The sequence below is a fragment of the Acinonyx jubatus genome, chromosome E1, assembly GCF_027475565.1.
Source record: "Acinonyx jubatus isolate Ajub_Pintada_27869175 chromosome E1, VMU_Ajub_asm_v1.0, whole genome shotgun sequence".
NCBI lineage: Eukaryota > Metazoa > Chordata > Mammalia > Carnivora > Felidae > Acinonyx > Acinonyx jubatus.
In genome coordinates, this window is record NC_069397.1 from 7,842,628 (window position 1) to 7,855,038 (window position 12,411).

The following is a 12,411-nucleotide window of genomic DNA, read 5'->3' on the forward strand; positions in this document are numbered from 1 at the left end:
TTTTCGACCACGAAGCCTTTCACCAGACTCTACCTCACAGTTAATTTTCTTCCTTCGCTCCCCCGACCTTTCCTGCCAGTTAGGGAGCAGAGGGAAGATTTTTCTTGAGGACAGTTTACACCGATCTCAGTTAGCTCGCAGCCCGAAAGAGAGCAACTCCTGGCAAAAAAAAAAAAAAAAAAAAAAAAGAAGGAAAAACTTTTTTTAAAAAGTTGACAGCCTTTTACAAACTTTCCACTTAAACTTCTGACACCGGTGCCTGTTCCGGGTCCCCGGCGTGGGATGGTCGCTTTGCGGGGGGGGGGGGGGGGGGGCTGCAGGCATCTCTGGCCTGACTCTCGCTCCTCCAACCCCCTTCCTACCGCACACACACACACACACACACACACCTCGGGCCCGCCAGCGAGACATCTGGATCGGGACTCGAGTCCCGACCCAAGGGCAACTACACGCCAAGGCTGGCTCCAGGGCAGCGCGGGAGCAAAGGCGCGCGGGAGCCGGAGCGCACGACCGCACCGCTTGGCGGGGACGGACCTCTCCCAACCCTCAGCCGATCCAGCATCCTTCCGACCATCTGCTCCTGTCACCAGCTCCTGGCTCCGCCCCCCTGAGCCCGCCCCTTGCCCCGTAGCCAATAGCAACCTCCGACCTCTCTCCACCGCCCCAAACCCTTTCCACACCCCCACGTTCCGGGAGCCGGTTGGCTGCTGAACGCTCAGCGGAGCGCCTGTATTTGCAGAGCGCTCCGGGTTTCTGGTAGGTGGACGGAGCCGTCAGTCCGGAAGGCTGGGCCCGCCCACCCCACCTCGGTCTCGGGCTCTCTTCCTGCGCAGTTCTTCGCAGCCTCCGCGGGGAAGTGCCGGGGGGCCGCTCCCGAGGCTCAGTGGGCAGGACCGCGAGAAGGCAGCCCCGGCGAGCGGCCGTGCGCACCGTCTGGAGTGGCCGGGGAGCCGGGGCGCGGCGTCCTCTTGCCCGAGCAGGAGCACCCTTCGGGCCAGCAGTTGCCGCCACCCCGACTTTCGTTCCAGTTGAAGCTCCTCCCGGGCAACATGTCAAAAGCCGCCACCGCTACAGCTGCCGCCGCCACCTGGGGAAGAGCGGCAGCGGCGGCGGCGGCGGCGGCGGCCGCGGGCGCGCGGGGGCAATAAACCTACCCGCCCGGGCGTCCTGCGGGCCAGGGAACCCCCTCCGCGCTCACAGCTCCGGCGGGCCCCGCGCCATGTGCTGAGCCATGTCCCTCGCCGCGCCCCCGGGCTGCGCATGGGGCAGCGCCTGAGCGGCGGCCGATCCTGCCTCGATGTCCCCGGCCGGCTCCTGCCGCAGCCGCCGCCGTCCCCGCCACCGGTGAGGAGGAAGCTCGCGCTGCTCTTCGCCATGCTCTGCATCTGGCTCTACATGTTCCTGTACTCGTGCGCCGGCTCGTGCGCCGCCGCGCCCGGGTTGCTGCTGCTGGGCTCGGGGTCCCGCGCCGCCCACGCCCCGCCGGCCCCGGCTCCGGGTCCCGACGGGACTACCCCCAGGCTGCCATTCCAGGCGGCACCGGCCACCCCGCTGGCTGCGGGCAGGGAGCCGGCCGAGGGCGCCGCGAGCCAGGAGGAGCAGAGTCCCGAGACGCCGGACTCCCCCAGCCCCATCTCCAGCTTCTTCAGTGGGTCCGGGAGCAAGCAGCTGCCGCAGGCCATCATCATCGGCGTGAAGAAGGGCGGCACGCGGGCGCTGCTCGAGTTCCTGCGCGTGCATCCCGACGTGCGCGCCGTGGGCGCCGAACCCCACTTTTTCGACCGCAGCTACGACAAGGGCCTCGCCTGGTACCGGTGAGTTCCCCCAGCAGGGCCAAGGGCAGGGGCGGCAGCCGCGATCCAGACCCGCAGAGGACGGAGACGTGGCATGTGCCGGGGAAGTGACAGGGGTACAGCCTCCGACCCCCGGGGGGCGGGGTGGGGCAGACAGAGGAATAAAGCGGTGGCGCCCGGAATCCCGCCCCGGCATGGTACCGGGTGCTCGGGGCTCCACTCGCCACAACCCATAGAAACTTCTCGAGGAGGTCTGGCAGCTCCGTGGCCTGCAGTGCCCCTAGAATTAATCAAAGGGGGGTGGTCAGCGACTGGACCCTCTTAACTGTGGCCGTTTCCCAAAGCGACCAATCCAGATCTGTTCGTATTTTATTTTTCCTCTCGGAGCGCCGGGACGTTCTGCGCCCAGCCGGTCACGGTCTCCACCCTAGACCAACTTCCAGAGCGGTTTCTGCTCCCCAGATGGGGAGGGGGGTGGGACAGACCGACGGCGTCTGTAAACTTTCTTGTTACAGTCGAACTCCTGGCTGGAACCCGAAGACGGCCAGACCCGCTTGGCTGGCGGGCAGCTTGGGCTCGGGAGGGCGAGCTGGGCGGGTGGCCCGGCGCCTCCGCCCGGCAGCCGGGCGGGCGGCGCGGAGCGTGGAGCGGTGCTGGTCCCTGTCGGGCAAAGGCGCGCACTGCAGCCGGCGGGAGCGGCGCGCGGCTTTGAAGGCTCCGGGGCGCCGCCGGCGCTGCTCGCTCGTTTCCGCCTCCCGGGCCTGGGTGCCGGGAGAGCGCGGGCCGGGACGCGTGTGTCCGCGGGCCCTGCACTACGTCGGGGTGCAAAGAATGTGAGGGGTTCGTTGATTGAGAAATGTGCTTTTCCCGAAGGTCGGGCCTGTAGAAAATTTCGTTTTTCGGGTCAGGTTGTGGGGTCGGGTTGCCGAGGGGCAGCGAGCGGCCCTTGGGGTCATAATCACGACCTCTGCCCAACGCTTTCTAAAGCTACCCGTCTTTGGAGTGAGCTTTTGGGTTGACCGAGCTTCCGGTGAGGCGCGGATGGGCAGTGGGTCCAGACTCCGGCCTTGGAAAAACTTGGTCGCCAACCAGGAGCCCGGCCAACGGCCTACACCCCTTCTCTCTGGTCCTGAGCCCCCAACCCTCGCGAGTGTGACTCTGGAGTGGCCGGCAGGCAGTCCTCCAGGCCCAAGATGCTCGGGACTTCGGGGAAACAAAAGGGGAGAGTCGAACCGAACCCGCGTTCCCTGCTCCCATCCCCCGCCCCCAGGCCCCGCGAAAGATAAAAGGGGGCTGACCCCGCGGATTAAAATCCCTCTCTTCCCGGCCTTGCTCTCCCGCTCCCTTTTGTCCTTAATGTTTTTATTATTGTCAGGAGTTGCCCGAGTCTCGAGGTTTAGCCAGCCGTGACAGTCACGCTTCCCACCGTTGCCGGGCTCTGGTGTCCGACGTCTGGATCCGCGTCCGGGCTCCGGCAGCTCGCTGGTGGCGCTGAGCCTCAGTGCTCCCATCCGCGCAGTGGGGATCCTGTGGTTGCCCCCGCCCCGGGCAGAGAGGAGCGCGCGGGTGCGCTCGGGTGCCCGGCAGCCACGTGGGGGCCTCTCCGGGTGTCAGTGCCGTCGGGTGCCTTGTTGTTCCTGCTTCTGCCACCACCTGCCCTCTTTCTCCAGGGATGAGCAATCTGGGGGCCGGGAGGGCAGGAACGTCTTTTCAGGGGGAACCCGCCGGGGGCCGGAGGCAGCCCGGCGTTTTCTAAGATCCGAAAGCTAGGGGCCGGGTCGGGAGGACCCGGCTGGAAAATCGCCGAATCGGCGGAGTCGGGCGGTTTTAGAAGCACCTGGGGCAGATACGGAAATCCCCACTGGAGGATTCGCGCGGTGTCTTAGGCGGCCGCGCTCCACCTGCCACGTTCCTTTCGATGGACTCAAAACTGCGGAATAAAGAGCGAAGCCGCGCTGGAAAGGCTCGCCGCGCGCCTGCAGCGGGCAGCGCAGCAGCCGGGGAGCCTCGGGCGGGACCTGCGCCCCGGGGGGAGGGGGGGCGCGGGGCGACCGGACTTGGGGGAGGCGGGAGCCTCGTCGTCTTCCCTTGCCAGCTCCCGGAACCGAGGGGCCGGACTGACGGGGACCGGGAGGCCCAGGGCCCGCGGCTCGCCCCCCGCGCCGCGGTCCCGGGCTGCCCCAGCAGCGCCCGGCGGGGCCGCAGGTTTAGTGGGTGTCTCTAAGAAAAAAACAAGACAAAACCCAAGGCTTTTAAGGGCCATCTGCTTGCTTCGTTTTTTTAATTGATGAAGGATATTCTGGATGTCTGGGCACATGTGTGGACTTAATTATTTTGAAGGCAGCCGTTTTAACTTGAGACAGACCACACCGGGAGGAAACGCCTGTCCCACGACGCTTTTCCTAAAATGCGGTGCCCGGGGAGCACCCCTCGCCCTGGCCGGAGTTCGTTCTCTGGGCTCAGCCAAGCCTAGCTCCTCGCCAGAGGTGTGTCCCATTGTATCGATCTCCCGCTGTGTCCGGACGGTCAGGCCGCAGACTGCAGAAGAGTGTAAATAATAATTAACCGGAGAGTTGCCATTCGCGTACTGGTTAAAACGTGTCCTCAGAAGCAGAAAATAGGAGAAAGGGGAAGACATTTTGAAGGCATTTAGACATTTTGAAGGCACTAAGAAGCTAGGGGCACGGATGGTTGAATCCGAGAGTCAGGCGTGGCGGTCCGTGGGGGAACCGGGGTCTTGGCTGTGTCTGAGCAAGTCGTTAATAGGTTTAATCGGTTGATAACACACTGTTGCTCGTGGCCTAACCGGTAGCCCAGAGCCTGGGCAGATTTGCGTTAAGTTTTAGGATTTGATCGTAGGTCTTTTACCCTTGGCAGAATGAGACAGTAGCAGGCCGAGCTGCAGGGATCATGGTAGGAAGGAGCCTACCAGGGTGGCGACACACGGAGCTGACCTTGCCGCCCGCCAGGAATCAGGAATTTTCTGCTGCTTCACCTGCTGCTGCAGGAAAAAAAAAAAAAAATTTGTTAGTAAGTGCGGTTCATCTGCTCCGGACCTGCGTGTTTTAGTCTGGGATTAAGACTCTTGGGGGTTTATTTTTCCAGTCCGTTATCCAGCTCGCTCTTGCTCTGATCAGGCCTCCCAAACTTCACAGGTGCTTCGAGGACCCCATGGGTTGGCTTATCAAGACTTGGGGTGAAACCGGCCTTTACCTTCTGTTCCATGGTGGTGGAGGTGTTTGAGAGATAACGGGGGCACCTTACATACCCCCAGGTGGAGAAATCACCCACCGCCTACACTGAGGCTCTGAACACTGGTTTAAACTTGGAATTTAAAATTAAATATGTACATTTTGTAGTAAGTTTCTCTTTTTGATTTGGCTTAAGCTCGGTAGATTTTCAAGAATTTTAATGACCCCAGTTTGGGAATTAAGTTAGCTAAATATTGTGTGATTATTATCGTGATTTTTTTTTTTTAAGAGAACTACGCCTTAGATGTTACAGCGCCAGAACCCCTTCCCCGCCTTGACTCTTCTTTGCATTTTTGGTTGTACAAAGAGGCTGACACTTTAATGCTGTGGCCACCTTAGAAAAAAAAAAAAAGTATGGCGTGTGGGTGGTTTTATAATGTTGATAGCTAACACTTACTGAATGTTTTCCCTGGGTGCCAGGCACTGTTTCAAGTTTTACAGGATTAGCACATTTAATCCTGGTTACAGTCCTGTGAAGTAGGTACTTCTATAGGCCCAGAAACACAGGCACAGAGAGGTTAAGCGACTGGCCCAAGGCCTCGCAGCCAGAAAGTGACAGAGCTTAGTATAGCAACCCAGGAGGTTCTGATCCAGAGGTCACTCTGGGCTGTGCTCCGTCCTTGCTTAAAGTGACCAGGACAGGAGGCTGGTCATAGATGAGGAGTTCAGAACTGGGTTAGCTTTGGACGAGTTTTGAGTTTTCTCTTGTACCTCTCGTGACCTCAGTGTAGACTGCTCACTTACATCAGCCCCAGAGTAGAAGAGTTGCTGCATCCCATGTTGGCTTATAAACTAGAGTAAGGAGAATTCTATCACTATAGAAGTTTCATTTCTATGCCTGCACAGGACAGAGCCAAAGGAGCCATTAAAATTACAAAAATATCCTCAAATACAAAGGCTGAGAAAACATGATGCCCCTACAGAGTGGATTTATCCTCTTCCATTTGCCCTGTTTTTTGTTTGTTTTTTTTTAAGGCTGGGGAGGGGGGTGTGTGGGAGGGCATAGAGTTAAAATGAGATGTTCCAGAACTTTCTTGGGATGAATTTATTCATTAGAAAGCAAAAACACAGTCCCCCAAATCAGAACTGAAAACTTGCACTTACCGAACCAGAAGACGGTTAAAGCGAACACGTGGAGCAGATTTCTTTAGAATTAGATTCTAACACCCAGTGACTTCGGAAATCGCAGACTTGAAAGCCAGCAGCGGAAAGGAGCAACTTTTCCTACACTTCAATTTCCCAAATGCCGAGGAAACGAATTTCTCCTCTGTTTTCCTAGACTAGCTCTGAAAACTTGGTGGCAAGGACCCCTTCTGTCTTCACTGAGGGAAATTTAAGATACGATCTGATTGGAGATAATCCTTTTTGAAGTAATTGCACTTTCTCAGTCCTGGAGTTCAAACCAAATATGCAACTCACTTCAAGCTGCTGGGTGAAGATCAAAAATCTCCATTTATATGCAACAATTTGAAATACAAACCATCATGTAACAGAGCTGTCAAGATTTATTAGCAAGACAGTGCAGCATGTGTTGAACTCTGTTTTTAATTAGGCACCTAAATTAGACCATAAAATGGTTGATTAATCTTTTACAAGTTGAGGGGAAAATATAACATAAATTAACCTAATCATAAGTGTTTCCCCAGATGCTCTGAGTTAATAAAATAGTCAATATTTAATAGCAACCTATTTGTTTTAGATTAAAAAAATGCTGAAATGTAGGAATTACACTTCTCTTTCAAGTGATAGGGCATTATTGAACAGGCCTTTAAAAAAATTAGCCTAAAAATTTTTTAAAAAAATTAAATTAAAATATTAAAAAATATTTACCGAAATAAGATACCATAATTAGGAATTAAGTGTGGAGTAAACTAGATTTTGCCTTTTTAACAGAGCCAGGAGTATTAAAAACTTAGCATTTAATAGAGACTAATATTTATAAAGACATGTCCCCAGCTAAAGTTGTATTGTTTGAGATTTTTGAAGTGATCTGTCACAGCTGTTTTTCTAGTTTGGGGGTTTTATTTTTTTGTTTGAAGCAAAACTTTTTGAGATTAAAAAAAAGTCAGTGTGTCCCACAACCTCATTCCAAATGCATATGCTGGTTTTACCTTTTTGTTTAAAATGTGTGTTGTAGGATATAAGGTTTTCTGATTACATAAGTTGACCCTTAAGTAAATTTTTTTTTAAAGATTTTTATTTATGTTTGAGAGAGAGACAGAGTGTGAACCGGGGAGGGACAGAGAGAGAGAGGGAGACACAGAATCCGAAGCAGGCTCCAGGCTCTGAGCTGTCAGCACAGAGCCCGACGCCGGGCTCGAACTCACAGACTGAGATCATGACCTGGGCGGAAGCTGGACACTTAACCGACTGAGCCACCCGGGCGTCCCAAGTTGACCCTTTTTAATCACTAACATTACTTAGAATTAAAAGTGCTCCAGGAATTTAAAAAGGAAAAAAAAAAAAAAACAAAAAAAAAACAAACCCAGCCCACTACTGTTCTGAATCCAGGAAGTGGCATTTATTTAGAGCTTCAGAAGTGACCAAGATCGCTTGCAAGACTGCTTTCTGTGTCAGTAGTTTTTCAATACTTTGTGTCCTCACTCTATGAACATGGAAATTCACTTGATTGACAGAGACACAAAATGTCTACTCAAAAGGCAGCGCATAATGAGCATTTCTTTTGCTGTGAATAGAGTTAGTTTCCAAATAGGGCGCTACCTCTCTCATTTAACAGTGGGTGATTTCAGACAGTAAGGGAAATTTCGGCGCTAGGCTGCTGGGACAGTCAGGAATCCCAGCAAAATGAATTCCCGAAGTATGTGGCATATTTTCAAGGGTAATGGATACAATATGGTGCCTACCTCAAATGAAAACATTTACCATGACGGAGAAGAAATGAGATACTGGTATCTTTGAAAGCTCCTTGTAAGTAGAGCATGAAGCTTTTTCTAATATTTAAAAGATTACCTTGTTAGAAATCTCCGATTGCTCTCAAAGTATATACCAAAATAAAACTAACACCCAATAAAACTGGTGTTAGTGTTATCGGTGTATGTATATATATAGATTTTATATATTTATATATTTTATGTATATTTTCTGAATTTAGATATGGGGAAAAGTTGAGACGGGAGAAGCAATTACCAGCTTGAATAACGTGATGATAAATATTTTTCATTGCAGCCAAGAGGCTATGTGTCAAAATACTGTTAATGCTAATGAAACCCATTCATTTTCTTTGCAGATAGAGAGGAGTTGTTGATTTCCCTTATATCTATATCTTAAATTCTTTAAACACACACGTTTGTGGCTTGAAACGTTAAAAATAGCTTCCATTCCTGGGTCACTCAAAAAATTTTACCTCATTGCGTCATGGGTGTAACATGTTTCAATAGCAAAGCTGTACTGAACAGTGTGTTCGCCCCGCAGAGAGAGTTGCTTTTAGAAACTGGTAGGAATGTGGATCCGGTTAGAGAGGCACTGTAGAGGGCCCCTGGGATTTTCTACTTGCATTGTAATAAAATATGTATGTACATACATATATTCGCTGGGACTTTAACTTGGTATGTTTGTTACGGAGCAGATAAGCTCTTGGGATAAAATATTTTTCTCCTGAATGCAGCAAATGTGTTAAAAGAAGACTCTGGTGTAGCATCAGGTTTGGTGGTTATTTAAGCCCAGGCTGGACTCCCGTCTTGCAAAGGGATCAGTATTTTTAAACACTTTGGACAAGAGTGTGAATGATTCCATGTGTTCTTCAAGCAGCTTGGGGGCGGAGGGTTGAGACCCCCTGTTCTCCCCCCCCCCCCCCCCAATCTCTGTCGCACTCAGTGCACAGGGTTACACTTGCTCAGAAACTCATACAGTGCTGTTAGATTGTTCTGGGCAACGTGAAGCTTGGGGGCAACAAATGGAGAGTGAAAGAAATATACATATATGGGAAAGAGAAGTGAGAAGCGGCAGATTTCTCGCGCACACCCTCGACTGAATGGCGGAGGGGCAGGAGGGAAGATCTGATGACAGAAGTGTCCGGCATGGCCCCACAAAGACCCCCGGCGCGGCCACGTGTCTGCCACCATCGGGGAGCTAGCCGAGCGCTCGCCTAGACCCGGCGTCTTGGAAGGTGGCACAGAAAATGGCTCCGCGGCTGGGATCCGTCAGCACGGTCCCTGTGTCGCGTGGGATCACTACATCTGGTCCAGGATCGCTGAGCCCCGGAGACAGATGGCGGAGCTTCCCTTGTCGGGGGCGTGGCGGGGGCGGCCCCTCCGCCCCCGCGGGTCGCCCGCTGCATCCACGTGACCAGCCGGAGAGCCCCGCTGCAGCCTCACCTGTTGGGTCGAGCCGGGCGGAGCAGCCCGCGCTCGCGGTGGCGGGGAGGGTGCCGGCGGGCCGCGGCCGCGCGCTGATTGGTCCGAACGGTTTCCAGGAGGCCAATGGCGCTCCGCCTGCGAGGCAGCCCCGCCCAGAGGGGGCGGGCAGAGCCGGGGCGGGCGGGATTTCCCCGCTGCCAGCCATCCCTCGGGTGGGGCTAAGCGGGTCTAGAGCCCCGGTCGTCCTCCCAGCCCGGCGCCCAGGCGGGTCCGTTTGCTCGCTTCCTTTCTTTCCCCGCCCTCTGTGTGCTCGGAACCCTCCGGCACAATTTCCCTTGCCTTCTGGAGGGGAGGTGTGTGTTCTCGAAGTATATGCCTCCGTCGGGTAGAGCTGGGGGTGCAGATCGGCCTCGGCCTCGCTGAATCACTGGCTTGTCGGGGCGCAGGCAGAATGAATGAGTTCTTGAGATGGGCGAGGAAACTGCCTTTTTAAGGAGAAGGGGATGAGATAGCTCGGAAGGAAGTGAATCAGCAGAGGCCGTTTTCAAGCAGCACGTGTGTTCTCTTTCTCTCTGAGGGAGGAACTGTGTTCTCCTGGGTTCACTCACTTCTGTAATGGGTGCCTGGAATGCGAGTCAGCAAGTCCCGTGGGCACCCCAAACTAGCTTTATTTTTCCTGAATGGGGCCGGTTAAAGGGCAGGATGAAGAGAAAAGGTGGAAAAGGCCCCGGGTGGGGAGGAGAGGAGGCTAAGGAAAAAGCAAATAACTCAAGCCCCTTCTGATTCCTGAGTCTCTGCTGGACGGAGACCAGGTGGCTCAGCGCCTCCCTTCTCTCCCCCCCCCCCCCCCCCCGACAGTGCCCTGAGTCCAGCAGCTGCCCCCTACCCGCAGGGGGTTGGAATGGCTCCGCGTGTGCAACCCCGGAGCGCCCTTCTGCCCCCAGCCTGCATATGGACATTCACAAGGTTACCCTTGTTTAGTGCAGCGGAAGTTTCGAAGGACCACCTTAAAACGCCTCCTGTCACGATGGATTTACACCATGCACTGGGACCACTGTGGTGCATTTGGAGCAGACCCTATTTTGGAGGGCGGATCTTTTGCAGAGATGCAGGAGATGATCTGTATTAAAAGAACGGGGCGTTGGCCTAAGACAATGCTCTTTGCTGCAGGAGATGTTGAAGAAATGCAGGATTTGGATTTCGGGTCCATTAAAGTGGTCTCCCCAGGGGAGAAGACACACTAAGCAGACAATTAAGAGAACAGTCTTATACCCCCAGATCACTCCCAGTTCCTTCCCCCCCCCCAGCTGAAGGCCTCTCCCTCCCCCGCCAACTTGCTTGTTTCCAGACCTGGCTCAGCCCAGCCATTCCTCTTGATGTGCTGTTCCTAGGGTCCCTGGTGCCCTCCAGGCTGATTGTTCCAGAAATCTCCAGACACTTAGCATATGCTAGTGCTGCCGGTTAACACAGATACACAAAGAAGTAAACATCCTGTTCCCAGCCCAGAGCTTTTACAGAAGCCCCTAGTGGGTGAGTGGGTGAGTGGGTGTGGGGGGGGAGGGGTGAGCACAGAGAACAGGGGAGGAGAGCCGATCGCTACTTTGTCACTGACTTGAAACACTCAAATGGAGGAAGTCAAAGGTGACCATTTTGAGCCTTTTTCTGCAGTCAGTGAAGAATACATTCTCCTAAATCATGCTGACCTATTTTATCCCCACTCATTTAACAAGGATTTATTGAGCACTTACCTTAAAAAAAATGTGTATTTATTTTTGAGAGAGCACAAGCAAGGGACGGGCAGGGAGAGGGGGCCAGAGGATCTGAAGCACGCTCCGTGCGGACAGCAGCAAGCCCAACGTGGGGCTCGAACTCAGGAACCGTGAGATCATGACCTGAGCCGAAGCTGGAGGGACTCTGAACCAACTGACCCACCCAGGTGCCCGGAGCGCTTGCTTTTTAAAAAACATGCAGACTTTATCTTTCAAAAGCATTTTTAGGATCACGGCAAAATGGAGTGAAAAGACCAGAGTTCCCAGGTACGCCCTGTCCTCACAAATGCACAGCCCCCCTCACAGTCCCCATGCATCACCAGAATGGTACATTTGTTACCATTGATGACCTTGCATGACACATCATTATCATCCAAAGTCCTTAGCTTACGTTAGGACTTACAGAGTTTACAACATTGCTCTTCATGTCCCGTTACAGCTTTTGACAAACGTATAATGAATGACATGTACCCATCGTTTTAATATCCTACAGAATAATATGACTGCCCTAAAAATGCCCTGTTGGAGCACTCGCTTTTCTCAAGTGCTATCCGTGGCAGCCAATGGAAATATGAGAGACATGAACTCGTTCTTGAGGGGCCTGTTTGAACCGGGGAACTAAAAAAATCTACAGATTCAAAGACGCCGCAAAGCAACTTAAGCACTGATTTAAAAAATCGTTTGTCCTGGGGCGCTTGGGTGGCTCAGTCGATTAAACGTCTGACTTCGGTTCAGGGCATGATCTCACACTTCGTGAGTTGGAGCCCCGCATCGGGTTCTGTGCTGACAGCTCAGAGCCTGGAGCCTGCTTCGGATTCTGTGTCTCCCTCTCTTCTCTGTCCCTCCCCTGCTCGCACTCTGTCTCTCTCAAAAAAAAAAAATGAATAAATGTTAAAACCAAACTAAAGTCGCTAGTCCTGCGAAATCACTGGTAATTCCGAAAACCCTTTTGAGGAGAACAGGAAGCGTTCGATGAAACGGTGAAAATTGAAATGTGATTTTGTACAGTTTACTTTTCAGGAGCTTTCCAAAGACCGCTAAGCAGATAGGAAGGAGAGGGAGTGTCCATTACTATGTGATACAGTGGGGGGGGGCGGGGAAATGGCTCATTGTTAGTGAGTGAGAGCCTGCTGTGTGCAGGGAGTGATGCTTCTGTGTGATTCCCCCCCACATGGTGGAGGAGGAAAGGGAAACTCTCAGAGATTGGTTGCCTGAGGTCCTACAGCTGGATCTGCAGGTGGTCAACCTCTTGAACCCAAAGCCCTCCCAGATGGCCCTTCGA

At 53.5% G+C, this 12,411-nt stretch overlaps 1 protein-coding gene across 1 annotated transcript in view; it reads left to right on the forward strand.

Moving 5' to 3' along the window:
• The first annotated feature begins 772 nt into the window (after positions 1–772).
• LOC113595910 (heparan sulfate glucosamine 3-O-sulfotransferase 3B1) overlaps positions 773–12,411 on the forward strand; it is a 38,959-nt gene continuing 27,320 nt past the window's right edge. The window contains exon 1 of the mRNA XM_027047260.2: positions 773–1,814. Within this exon, the coding sequence (XP_026903061.2) occupies positions 1,261–1,814 (554 nt within the window). The 5' untranslated portion in view covers positions 773–1,260. The remainder of the gene's footprint in view (positions 1,815–12,411) is intronic.